At 42.6% G+C, this 14535-nt stretch overlaps 1 protein-coding gene across 2 annotated transcripts in view; it reads right to left on the minus strand.

Moving 5' to 3' along the window:
* Positions 1-14535, minus strand: part of LOC146315329 (zinc finger matrin-type protein 4) — a 62763-nt gene that overhangs the window by 19299 nt on the left and 28929 nt on the right. For both annotated transcript variants that reach the window (XM_084736309.1, XM_084736307.1), the window contains exons 4-5: positions 9892-10069; positions 5196-5453 (exon numbers count right to left, since the gene is read on the minus strand). In XM_084736309.1, the coding sequence (XP_084592435.1) occupies positions 5196-5453; positions 9892-10069 (436 nt within the window). The remainder of the gene's footprint in view (positions 1-5195; positions 5454-9891; positions 10070-14535) is intronic.

Here is a 14535-nt window from a genome sequence, read left to right on the forward strand (position 1 = left end):
CATTTTCCGCTTCCTACCTATGGGACAACAGCAACTGGGAATCTCACTGTAAGGTATTTATCTATAATTGTATTCACCATGGAGGCAGGATAATAGTTTACAGAGCTGTTACTACCCCAGAGCCTTTGTGCTGTGGCACACCATTAGTTTACCATGGGCTTTGCAAGATTAAAAGGGAACTGGATCCAAAAAGAAGCCCATTGAGATGCAATCAAACCAACAGTCTGCAGCAAAGGCTTGACAGTACGTCTCACAGGAATATATCACAAATACTGTAACAGAGAAGGGGTTGAGCATTGGGTGTGAATCAGATTGAATCCAAGTGGAATTTTACCAAGCAACAAACTTTGAAGGACTTATAGGGAGACTAATTAGTTTTTCAGTGAAGTTGACAGTAATTGGGAAGACCATCTGTTTTAGACAAAGAATTATCATACCCAGGAAACAAACTATCTTTCTGAACTTTTGCTTATAAATAATCTGACCAATATAAAACGACCACATTCTTTTTACATTTTTTCAGCTCAGCTCATTAGTTTGTGCTGTTTGTTCGGTCTCATCTTAACTAACTGATAAATCTTAAAGGCAGTTTATAAGAATGTGATATTTAGGCTTGACATTGCATTAGTTTATTGTGACACAACCCACATAAAACCTTATTTTTGTTTTCTTATAGATAGACTGGCTCCAACTTGCTATTTGGATTGCAGCACTCATGTTTGGCTGCACAATTGTTATATATTACCCTTTTTAATAAATAGTGACAAGTATTTCCAGTGCCAACTAGCAAAGGTAGCAATGTTTAATCGACCAGTCATTGTTAAAGTGGTAAAAAAAAAAAAAAAAAAAAAACACTTGGGGGCTGTGTAAACAAACTGTAAACACAAAACAAATGTATGAAAAGTTGATTTGGCAAACATTTCTGCCCAGATGTCAAGGGTATGCCCAATATTCCCTCTCCTTTTAGGATGCCCTTTTGGTCTCCACCAATTCCACCATATCTGATTCTTTAGCTGCCAAATGCGCCACCTTGCTCACCAGCTAGTGGCCAACTTTCTGTCTTCTGTTTGGCGCTGAGCTGGTAATGTTGAGTGGGTTTAACAGAGCTCTTTTATTGAAAACACAATTGTTGAGAGTGGTGAGGCTGAAGCAAAACACTAAAGTTAGACGCTGTAAAAATGTTAAAATACAGGGGGAAATGCAGTCGGGAAATAATTCTATTGTAATTCTGTAGATTCTTCAACTTTGAGTATTTGTCTAGCTTTTTTTTTTTTTACTAAAATCATGAAATATCTGATCAAGGAATATGCAGTTCCCCCATGAATTACATTGCCATTTTCTTGATACTTTAAATAGTTGTTACAGACAGATTTCAGTTGGTACTCATAAAGTATTGAGTTTTGATGCCCAGACCTCGGTCATATGTTGGCACTCTGTCTGTAGCTCTACGATGCCAACAGTATATCTTGTTCATGTGCATGCATGTAAGCTTGCTTGTGCGATTGTATCACAGTGTGCGCTGTCTCATGGGAGAGGAGGTCGGCTCTGTCTCCCAACTCAGGCACAGTCATCAATTACACACAATTTTCTCTGCTTTGGTACTTCAGCCTCTCTTGGGTCCTAACATACACTTATACACATCTGCAGACACACACTCCAGCCCTAGACGCTTATCTCACTGCCTCTAATTCTCTACTGAGTCTCCTGAGAGAGGAGACAGAGCGCCGGCTCTGTCTTGAGGGGTTTCTACCCCTGTCGTGATTTATGTAAAGACACAGCTGAGTCAGGCGGGCTCCATCCCTCGTCAGTAGCCACCCCCACTGCAACTCCCCTGTCCACCTCCGTAATCCATCTCCAAGGGGTTTTGTCTGGCACCTAACCGTGGAAAATAACGACATTCTCCCCTGTGCCGTCTGCGCAATTACACCACCAAAGTCCAAGAGTAAGAAACGGTGTCGATATAAATGTCATGGGGATTTTGTGATACGTTTTGGTCTTGAGAAAGGGAGAGTGTGAAGAGGGGGGTGGGAGGGGGTGGCGGTGTTGGGGCTTGATTAACAAAGAGAGAATATGCAAGTACAAGCAAAGGTCAGTATCATCAATGGGACATAACCAGACAACACAGGAAGGCAGACTGTGTAACCATAGTTTGGAGCATGAGGGAATATTGGTGTGTAAATAATTCACCTGTGCCTCGTGGGGAACTAATGAGGATGACAGATGAGACATGACGAGAGATCAGAGCCCCAAGTGGTGTACACACACACACACACACACACAAACAACAGCCCTGGCAACAACAAACAAGGACACAAGACAGAGTGCAGTGGCAGGAAGGGGGTGGTAAAACGATAAAAAGAACAGAGAGACAGAAAACAGTTCCACAAAGAAAAAAAAGGCAGAGATGAAGCTGCACTCGACTGAGACTGAATTCCTCATTTCTCCCCTTTCATTCCTCTCTTTTTCTATCTTTGCTCAGCTGCCGCCTTGCGTTCGACCCTCCCTCTGAGATTGCACCCGGCACACCTGTGACTTCACACCTGAAGTGGTGATAAAAGCCAATCAGATGTGAGAAACTTGCACCAGTGGAAATGTGTCTTAACTGAAGAGCACGCGACGGCTGACAATGGAGTTGCATTGTGATGAACAAAGTGTTGCAGACTAAAGGCGCTGGAACAAACACTTGATTGATGGCACATATAATAGATCACGTCAGCAGTCAGCTCACTTAGAAATCTTAGACCGGTTGCCCTTGAAAAGGAGACGGGTAATAGATTTAGCAGAGAGCGGAGCGTCAGTCAGTGTAATTACCTCTGATTAAACAAAAGAAAAATCTACCTTTCACATATGTCTGTTATATATTTGGAATTTCAACTCTGTTCTGTAGTTGCATGTTGAGATTTAGAGTCAAAATCTCCCCCAAAAAACAGCTGAGGTTGTGGGATCTGGGTCACAGTGTGTGGATGGAGGACGATATCCAACATGACACCTCTTAAAGCCTCTGAGCCAGTGTAGGCGGCAACATGACTCATGCTTTTAATATGATTGGCTTCTTGAGATGATGGCTTGTGTCATGGCACCTGGAGCACAAAGCGAACGGCACGGCTTCAGCTCACAGAGGATTTGCATGTGTGTGTGGCGGCGTCAAACTTGTGTGTGAGTGAGTGAGGTGTTGTGTGGCGCTCGTGTGTACGCTGGGCTGCGTGCTGCAGTAGGATGATGTTGGACGATATCACTCATGGGAACCCGGAAAGGAAAAAGCACTTTCTGCGCCAAATACTATTAATAAATTCATTAGAATACCCTTCTGGCAGAAATGTGTGTGTGAGCATGTGAATCAGTGTCCTCTTGCTGCTACATTTGTGCGTGGAAGTGTTTGCGTGGGAGAGAGGAGGAATAAAGGGGGGAGAGAAACACATAATTAATACCCAGGACACTGTGGTAACTGTAATTTGATCTCAGCTTTATCTATCAATATATACACGAAGAAATAAATTTTGTTTAATCGCTTACTTAAGTTCCCCTTAGTGACTTTTAGTGTCTGAATGGGACTCGTGTCTCAACTCTGAGGAGAAATATTAGTGTGCAATTTGTTGATATTTAGTTACCTGATCTCCTCCTGCACTGTGTATTTTTCTCTTAAGCATTTTATATGCAACCAGCAGAGATCCCATTACTTATTTTGACAGCTTTACACATCCAGATGCTAGCACTAACAAGTGTGACAGCTCTGCTGTAACATGAGGAGACTGACCCCACACAACTGAGGGAAAGGTTGAGAATGTTGAAAACAGATGATGAATAAGGTGTGTCAAGGTTTCACTTGGACTGAGTTAATTAGGGAGAGACAAATATTTTTTTTGGTTGATGGCAGAGCTAACTCCTTCGTTTCTCTGGCTTGGAGTCCAGCCCTTCAGATTATTCACCCAGTAAACAGCTTTCAAAGAGTACTTTATTGGTTTAGTTTACATTTCCTTTAAGTTGTGGACTGATTTAAAAAAAACAACAGTCAGAGTTGATTCAGCAGAGAGATCCAGATTTTGTCCCTAATGTGGGTCAAGCTCCAGTTAAAGCTGCAGTTAAATAATGCAATTCAATAGCTTTTTTGTTGTTGTTGAACCCACATAACCTGACCGTTGTCTTTCAAACTATACACCCCAGTCTGTAACATATTTGAGTCTTTCTAATAAAAATCTGTTACCTCCAAGCCCGAGCTGAGATGTCTGGATAATGTCACTTCAGTAGGCCTAACACGCAGGCTGACTTCACAGACAGACTTCGACAGATAAATGTGATGGAGTGCCTTTTAAATTCAGGAAAGTTTATATTTTATGATGGCCCTCTTACAGAACTATAAAACTTTAGAATCCCGCATCTAAATTTAATTATAAGAGGGTATTCCAACCATCTGTGGGACATTAATGGTTTATTGTGCATATATAAACAAAAGAGTGGGAGACTAATTTAAAGGAATAGTCAGGTTATTTAATGTGGGGTTGTATGAGGTATTCGTCGATAGTCTGTCTTTAACCTACAAGAGATGCCAGTTGGCACAACCCCAGCTTGGTTGGTTTGGAGAGAGCAATATTATGCTTATACATTCCCACTGGAAAAGGCTGTCTGGAAGCAAGGTAAAGTAGTGAAAATATTCTGATTGTAGCGTATACATACACAGATATGTCATGTTTTTTAGTGGACCTTTTTTAAGTGGCTAAAATACTGTTTGTTGCTGACCCTGTCCACTGCAGTTAATTGCTTGTTCTCCTCTCTGCTCCTCCTCGGTGCCAACTGCCACCTAGGGAATTCGCTAACTATCTATAAGCACCTCATACAACCCCACGTTAAATAATCCAAACTATCCCTTAAATGAAAAGACATGTTTCAAGGACACAGGAACAGGTAGACATATTAATCCCGTATATGTCCAAATGTATAATTAATGTGAATAAGTTGATCTTTACTGTAAGTGCCTGATGGAGCTAATTTTATCTGTGAGTAACTGGTGTGGCTTACGTCAGTATAATGTCTGTGAAATGCACACCGCACCGAAAGGCATATGGACATTTCAAGTCCACACTCACTGCTTCAGATCTTGAATGTGATCTGCCCCTTATCATCTTTCCTCATACAAAGTCGTAACAGCCCTGCTGCCCTTCACTTGTCACTTGTGTCCGGCTCGGGGCCAAGAGGCTGACCTGTGCTCTCCGTGGCATCCAGACTGCCCGCTAGCTGCTCCAAGAGGCGTGCCCTGGCCGCGTTCCTGCGGTGTTTCTTGCCCTCGTAGTGCTGCTGGGCCATCAGGGGGTTGTTGAACCATGCTCCGCACAGGCAGCAGTACTTCCCCGCCTCTCTTCCGCCGTTTCCGCCGACCACTGCCATCGGCCAGGGCAGGGTGGGGGGAGGCGGGGGGCATGTGGCGGGGTCCGTGGGAACAGGGGTGGAAGGAGAGGAATCTAGGGGAAGTAGAGAGCAGATAGGAGGAGAGATGAGGAGTGAGGTGTGAAGGATTCCAGAACGGGAGGGTAGATAGAAGAGAGTGAGGGAGGATATTAACATGAATTCAAATGCAAATGAGTTTAAAGGCAAAAATGACATTAAATGGAAATATTTTCACAAAGTTACATTAACATGAAAATGCCATTCATTCATATTCAGACATTGTCTCTCTCACAAACTTAACTTACATGCTTAAGCTAGGCCTTGTTGTCTGTGATGTAAAGCCAAAGCTCCTGATTTATGTGCTCACACTATATGGTCTGGCTGTCAAGCTATGACCTGAGTACTCACCCTGTACATGTTGAATATAAAATAAATCGGCCCCTTAGACCCTACAGACGTTTCTTGCTATTGCCAGTTGTCAATAAAGATTTGTTTGAAAGCTCTAAAGGCAGGTATAAATTTATTTGCTAGCAATAATACTAACAAGGCAGAAGCACGCTCCCTTGATCAACTTCAAAAACTTTTAAGTACCACCTCACATTGTGTGCCTGCGCCAACCTGTTCAGTTGCAGTTTAGGTGCATGTCATGGACTTGCGGGTGGCTTGGAAGATGTGGACAGTATAGCTTGTCCATTTTACAGAGACGGCAATTTCAGATGCTGCTTGCCACTTCATGCAGGTGCAGTGAGAAGACGTCGGGGGACTGACTTGTGGCTCTGCTTCAACTCTGCCATTTCTTCAGAAACTATCTTAACATTCAGTGGCCCAACAAAGGGAAATCTGGCCAACTCTAAAATGAATGTGCGGCTCAAAAATCATGAAACAGGCTCAATTGGTACAGTGTATGCCCAACTTTACACACTTACACATGTGTACATTTGAAAAGATTTAGATTTTACTGATTGAGACCTTGAGCACAGAGCAATAGATCACTTTAAGCCACATCTGTGAAACGGAGATGATGATCAGGAGGAAGACGTCAGCTCTTCTCCTCACATTGACTGTGCTTCTGAACCCTCCTGCTTTATTGTTTTTCCTACCTACATCCTCCTCTCTTATCTTTTCTCCCCTTTCAACCCTCTCCTCTCCCTCTCCTCTTCCTCTCTCCTCTGTGAGGGAATGAAAAAACAAAAAGAAATGGCAGACTTCCAGGTGACCTGCTACTCATGACATGACACTGGTTACCATGGTGATTGCCCATTAATAGCCAACAGGCACCGACATGTCCGCAGGACGCAGTTGTGGCTCATGTAGCGAAGACTGCGTAAGTGCGTGCGTGTGGCTGCATGTGTGTCTTGTGTGTGCGTGTGGGTGTTTGGGTGACGGATTGAATGTACAATCTACGCATGAGAAAAATGTGTGAGGGCATGAGTGTGTGTGTGTGTGCATGAATGAAGCTCCAGAATAGGCAGCTTGTGTATGTGTAAGGTACAGTACGTGTACCAAAGAAATCATCTCTGCTCAAACTGTTTATTTGAACACAGCGAGGGGGTGTTAGGTCCACCGCCAAATTGTGCGAGAAAGCTTCTAATGCCAGATGGCATGTCCAAATGTGCCGGTTCGCCATCCACAATGTGTCAATGACTCTCGAGTTAGACTGCCTATGACTACGCAGCCACAATACCGCACGTTTTATATCACGAACAAAAGCCCACTCACACATGCTTTCAAGCCAAAATGAGTCATATCACTTCTTTCACAACAGCTCACTGTTAACAAATGAAGAGCGTGCATGAATTGACCAGTGACCATGAGTGCAAGGTGTGTGTGTTTTTTGTGTGTGCGCCTGTGTTGACTTGACTCAAGCCCCTGCAAGCTGATTGGTCGCTCCCACCTTGATGTGTCTTCGGGCTCTGTTCACATAGTTACTGTATCTATGGCTGTGTCTCTGCTCATCTCACCAACCACACCCACTCACATTCCCTTTTGCCTGTGTTTGCCTTCACCACGCTATCGTCTCACTTACAAAACCCAGCCCTGGACCTCTTCTACTGTTACTTCATTTTTCTGCCATTAATCTCAAAGACAAGGCCATCCTATAATCTCTGGTGTAGCATTTGTGTGTGTGAGGCCGTGCATGAGTGAAGCTCCTGAGCTCTGACGGCTTTCTGGAAGAACAGCACGTGCAGAGCAGCAACAGGGAGAGATCCTCGGATGTGTTTTTCATCTCCATCCCTTGTTTTGCCACTCTTTCTTTTCTCATGACTGTGATCTCTGCACACTGGAGCAGAAGTAAGTGTTTTTCACGGAGTGGGGAACAGGGAGTGTGTGTGATGGTGTGTGTGCAGGAGGAGGAGGAGGAGGTGGTGATGTGCTAAAGGGGAGGGAACACAGGTACAGACTGCTCTCCACCTCTCAAGGGCTTCTCCAACACACATGGCCTTTTTCTTTCTCACTTTTCACTGTGTGGTTTGTGTGCATGTTTGAGTGTGTGTCCATGTGTATGTTAGTGTCCATGTGTCCTCAGATGCAAGTGAATGTCTAACACAAACATGTGGGCATCAGTCATCCTGCTTATGTGTGTTTCTGATGATTGTGTGTGCACGTGTGTGTGTGTGTGTGTGTGTTTCTGTGCCCATGTGCACCCAAGCCTGTCAGCTTGGATGTGCATCTTCTGTGGAGCGCTCATCTCAGAGTGATCATGAAGGCTACTTTTGACTTTAATCTCTCCTGAAATCCTCTTCTTCTCTCCCAGGTCACTCTTTCCTCTCTTCTCGCTCTTGTTCTCTTGTTTCTTTTCCTCCAGGTCCCACTGTCACAAAACCGCGGCAAACTCCGCGGCAACGGCTATACAGAAGTGACACTTTTCCAAAGTAGGCCAAAGTTTAGCAAAAGTCATGCAGGGCCTTGATTATAACACTCCATTTTGTAGCGATTGTGTGTTTATGGCTCTTTGAATTTTCACTCTGAATCCAATTTGAATCACATTATGTAAAGCTCCCCCGGAGACGACGCACCAGCACTGACACTTAAAAAAATGCTCATCTTAAACAATCATGAGCATAAACAAAAATCAATTTGTGGATGTCTTGACTTGTTAAGGAGATTTTGCATTAATCATAAGACCTTTATAAATTAAAGGCTGTCTGCGTGCTTCACCTTCAGAGTTTTACTTCTTTGGCCTCTGGCATGTTAGCATTTCCAGACACTTTTTTCTTCCCTCTGATATTCAGGCTAGACGTTTTGACTGAAGCATGACTAAAGCTTTCCAAATCCACTTCTGATAAAAATATATGCTTTGAACTAAAAATAGTTCAGTGTTACGTGTCGCAAAAAAGTGGGTGTCTGGATGGCATGCGTTTATGCAAGCAGAGGTGAGAGTGTGGTTTTGTGTCCAAGTTAATTACCTTGGTCTTCAGTTGGGAAAGGCCCCGTGTGCAAACATCGAGACTGGAATCCAATAAAGGTATTGATCAGCTAGGGCTCAAAGGGTTGATCAGCAGAGCACCAGTTTATGGTTAGAAGATTGATGGATTAGATTTGTCAAGCTTTCACTTTAAAGTCTGATCTGAAGAGTCGACAGAGACCAGCTAGCTTCAAGAATCAGTTTAAGGGAGAGACACATAATATATTTATTGTCATAAATTATAAAATGACCATGATATATCATCAGAGATTAAGGAAACGTGCCAAGTTGAAATACTCACCACTCTGACAACAAAGCTGGTAAGCTACAGCCAGCATGAAATCTCCATTCTGGTGCAGACCGTCTGTTTTTCTTTTGGCCATATTACTCGTTTCACATTTATTCACTTTACATAGAGCTAAAATTAATACCAGATATTTGCCAAACGAGTCAGTGTCTGTTTATGAGTCATAAAAAAATATTAATAATCGTTTAGAAGGAGTAGATGTTTATAATGGTTAAAATGAGCAATATGTTATCTATATATGTTGTCTGTTGTGCTTGTCAGGCAACCTGCAGGCTGAGCTTTGAGATGTTGAATTTGGACTCCAGTGCCCATTTTAGAAAGCAATGGTGTTGCATATTTCATCTTAAATACTCTATTCTCTTTCTTTCCTAAAGCCCAACTAGCACTCAGCTCCTCCCGTAACTTTTTTAGGTGCTCTATACCTGCTGTGATCAATATGAAAGTATTGGTCAGGTACTGTAAAGGTGAACATAAAACTAAATTTCAAGCCACAGAGATGAGTTAGGTGCTATTACACATGTTTTTGGTTGTCATGGGTCGGCCACGGTTGGCGACGCGCTTGGAGGTCAGGTGTGCTTTAACCCCAGTCTGGAGAAGGTCCATCTCAGGTGCAATTCAGCACAGCTCAGTGCAAAATCACTGGTTATGAAAATCAGTGTGGCGGGGTTTGACTCGGCATGATCAAAAGTGAGAACGGAAAAGCCCCATAAAATATGGTGCTTAGACAGCGCATGTTCAGATGTGTGAGCTTTATCGTGTTGCTAAAATCAAAGTGAGACAGGAAGAAGATGTGAGATACCTGTGTTTGTAGGGCTGGTCATGGCTGTGGGTAGGCTGGGCGGCTCCCCCAGCACCAGGCGAACTCTCTTGGCGTGAGTTTTACCCTGGTAGTGGGACTGGGCCACAATGGCGGAGGTGAAGAACATGTTACACAAGGTACAGCACTTGTTCCTGTCCACCTCTGTCTCTGCACAGTCCTACAGGAGAAGAGGAGGGAGAGATGGTAAAAAAAAGAGAGTGGTGGATGGGAAAGGAGAGAGAGAGAAGAGGTGTTATGAGAGAGAGAAAAAAAACATCACAGGGGAGGAGAGGATATGGGAAGTGAAGAGGAAAAGAAATTGGTGGAGGTAAAGAAAGGAATGATGTGAAAAGAGAGGTGAGGAGGGATGAAGGTGAGAAAAGGAGAGAAGAGAAGCATGGGGAGATGAGAAATGGAGAGAGGTACACTTTGCATTGACCTCCCTGAGCTTTGTCTGCTTCTCACACACACACACACACACACACACACACACACACACACACACACACACACACACACACACACACACACGCACACACACAGAAGCAAAGAGAGGGCTGATCAAATATTCATCTGTCTCTCTGGGCTGAGACTGTGGCTTGGCCCTTTCACCACTGCTGGTTCATTACTAATGATGAGGGGGAGTTGCTCCCCATGGGAGAGAGGGAACACAAACAAAAAGACTAACCGCCTGATTGACACAAACATACAAAACACACACTCACACATGCAAATTCACAAGATCACACACATGCAGACCTCAAGTAATATTACTCGTTCAGTGTAGCTCTTATTCTGTTTCTTTCTACCCGTTAGAAGGAAACTACACTATAGGAAAAAATGAAATACTCTTTAGACTACAGCCTGTATGTTAGAAGGTGACACAAAGCAGTAGTTTTGAGAAATCTTCCACAACTGCAGTAATATAAATATCACTCTCTCCAAACCAACCAAACTCCATAGGCGAAATCAAGCACAGGATATCCAAGTCACACAATAACACAAAAACTAAAAGATCGAGGCAGAGGTAGACCAGTTTGGTTGGTTTGGTGAAGGCAATATTTGGCTATATAACCGCAGTTTCCCTATATATTATAAATATATCATACACTCAAACTGATATTGATATCCTGTTACGTGGACCTTCTTAAAGCGACAAATTTATCAGTTGTTGCTGCTTATTCTGTTTGTTTCTGTCAGCCAGTATGGAAAAAATGACTAAACTAAAATACACTGTAGGTTGTAGCCTGAATGTCAGAAAAATTACACCAATCCAGTAATTTTTAGAAAGCATAGAAAATTGCAGTAATGATTGATGGAATTGTGGCACTTGTCGGTAAACATTTCAATCAACAGGCACACAAGGCTTAAAAGCTGTCAAAACTTGGAGAAATACCCTACAAAAAAAACTATTTTAACAAAAACTGTGTTGAATCACACAGTCAATCCAAATCCAGATTCATTGTAATATGCATACTGACGTTTTTTTTTTACGGAGGAGTACAGAGGATTAGCAGGATCGCGTTTTGGCTGAGCTGGAGCTGATCGCGGCCATTCTGCACAACGTGATCCCACCAGCAGCACCTCGATCCGAGTCTATTTTTGACGGATGCCTTTTGACAGAATTGTGTTCACAAATTTGCCTCTGATTGACTTACCTTAATCTTCTTGCTTATAGGTAGGGCGGTCGTGACTTTACTCTAAATTTGGTATCTTTATCCCTATGTGGAATAGCTATAGTTCAGTGCCTAATAAATGTCTTTTTTCAAGATAAAACGGCACATTTCAAAGGAGCCTTTTATTGTGACCAGTCAAAGACACACCTGTGCAATAATCATGCTGTTTAATCAAGCCACACTGGGGGACGGATTACAGGTGGATGGATTATTTTAGTAAACAGGGATAACTAACACAGATTTTAACAAATTTGTGCGCCAAATTTGAGAGAAACAAATGGTTTGTGTGCACAAAAGAAGATATTTTCCTTCAACTCATGAAAAATCTGAGCATTTATATTTTTGTGAACTGTATGTGTCCACGTACTTGGTCTTGTGTTAAAGGAATTAAAGGAAATCAGACTGCAGCATACAATTATATTTTCTGTTTCTCTCAGTGTTTGGCAGCAGTTCAGGGAAGGTCCTGTCCTTGTTTCAATATGACAGCGCCCCCATGCACAGAGCAAGGGTTAGAAAGACGAGCTTTTCTGAATTTGGTGATGCTGCACAAAAGACCTGACCTCAACTTCATCCAGCACCTTCGGGATGAATTAGCACAGACTGTGAGCCAGGCCTTATCATCCAACATCGGTGTCTGACCTCACTAGTGCTCCTGAGACTGAGCAAGAGCGAATCCCTGCAGCCAGCTTTGTGGACAGCCTTTCCAGAGGAGTTGAGACTGTGATAGCTGCATAATAATGTCCACAGTTTAAATAGACTAGAGATTAGGTTTATTAGATTTAGATAGTAGAGATCTCATGGAATCACATATTGGTGTGATGTGCTGCAGCCCACATACTTAAAGGAACAGGTCATCCCAAAATCAACAATATGTATTTTTCCACTGATGCCATTATGCATCTCGATTGTTTTGGTCTGAGTAACTGATGTCCTAATTTAACCTTAACCTTAACCTTAAAATCAAAACTTAAATCAAATTGTGTATTTGGAGAATCGTCACAGCTTTGTAGACCATAGAGATGTCTGCCTGACTATAACAGCACTATATGTAACTCAACATGTGTTGCTCAAAGCACTTGTGTTGCACAAACCACAAGCCTAGTACAAAGTACTTCCCTTATATTTGAGAGAAGGCAGACATCTCTACAACTGATAACTCCAAAGTCCGGCAGCTCACACCAGAACAATGTTGATGAATAAATAGCAATACAGGCCAGAGGAAAAATATGTATTTTTGATTGTCCCTTTAAATAAATAAAAAAAACAGGCACAGTATAAACTAAAATAAACAAACAGTGGATCAAATATGTTCAGTGTCTTTTCAGAGAGGCAATATTTCACACTTTAAGTGCAACCTTTTAAATTCTACACTTTCACAACTTTCCCCTGGTTTCTTTCTTCTACATGCTGCTCACATTGAACCTCCACCTTCTCACTGTCTGTTCATCCACACTGCTTTTATTCTCTCCAACTCTGCCTCCTCTGAACTCTCTCTGTTTGTTTGCACATCTCCTCTATCTCTCTGTTTCTTTCTTTTCACACCAGCGCTCTCTCTAGTTCAGGTGTCAAGTCGAGTTGGAGGAGAGAGACCTCCGACTCTGTGAGAGTGAGGACAATAATAGAAAAGTGTCTGCGACACCATATCTGAGTGTGTGGGTGTGTGTTGTGTGTTTCTGTGGATGTGTGTGTGTTGTGTCAGGTCTGGTTAGCATCACAGACAGTGGATGTGAGAGTTAAGGACACCTTTACCTTCCAGGCTTAGCTTTGTCTCTCAGCTGCCCCATCTCTCTCTTTCTCTTTTCTTCATCTCTCTTTTTTCCACTCTCATTCTCTTCCTCTCGTGCTTTTTGTCTTTTTTGCCTTCTCTTCACTCTCAAGCCTTCTTCTCTCCCTCCATCCCTTCCTCCCCTCTCCCCCTCTGGGCACCAGTCTCAGTGACTCTGTGTGTTGTGGGATGAAATATTTATCTGTATTGGCAGGCCCTCGCCACCCCCTCTCCGCCTCCCTCTACACCGCCTCGCCTCATCTCCTCCCCCGTGTCCATCCCTGCTGTGATCATGTTAAAGGCTTTCTCTGAACTCCCCCATACACCCCTCTCCACCACTTCCAGCTTCACCATTAGCTCACTTTCCTTCTCCTTCTAGTTTGGCCAAATTAGGGCCTGATCAAAACTGGATTACTGGGGCCTATGCTGATTCTCACATTTATTGATATATCGGCCAATATTTTTTATACAGAATATAGAATATATACACAAACGCACATTTTTTGCATCGATCCCTCATGGTTAACACTTGTGACTGATATGTAATAGAGGCAGGATATTTTACAGTTTAATTAAACATTTTATTGTCCAAAATGATATCGGGCACTAAAAAAGTAAACTTTCACTGGCATTTTTTAAGAATTATAAATATTAATAGACTTTTTTTGGGAGTCTTAGCTGGAGGCAATGGCTCAGAATTGTTGGCTCAAGAAAGTTTTATTCCATACCAGCTGCCACTGCCAGTAAAAGAAAATAAAAATAGAAAAATAAAACAAAATAAACTCACAAAATCTCAAGGAAGGGAATATTCCCACACCAGTTCTCCTTATTAAACAGAAAAATAGAACTGATTAAGTTCTCAGTGAACTAAGGCACGCGTTAACTGCCTTGATAGCTCCATAAAACACAATTCATTTAAACTCGACAGACAGAAACAAAATAAAACTCAAAAAGTCTTAACACTGTTATAACAATCACCAAATCTGATTTGGTTGTAATAAATCCTCAGCTCACAGCATTTGATGTGAAAACAGTCTGGTTCTACATCTCACTTGTCCTCCAGCCAACATCGGCATCCTGAGCTGGAGCAGTGGACAGCAGTGCCTGTCACTCTGCAGACCATTAAATTATAGCAAAATAAAATTTCTCAAATAACCAGCGACGGGTTTAGCCAGTTGTTGATATATTCGTCGAATTGCCCAA

This window comes from Lutjanus erythropterus, chromosome 14 (assembly GCF_056507025.1).
Source record: "Lutjanus erythropterus isolate fLutEry1 chromosome 14, fLutEry1.hap2, whole genome shotgun sequence".
Classification (NCBI taxonomy): domain Eukaryota; kingdom Metazoa; phylum Chordata; class Actinopteri; order Lutjaniformes; family Lutjanidae; genus Lutjanus; species Lutjanus erythropterus.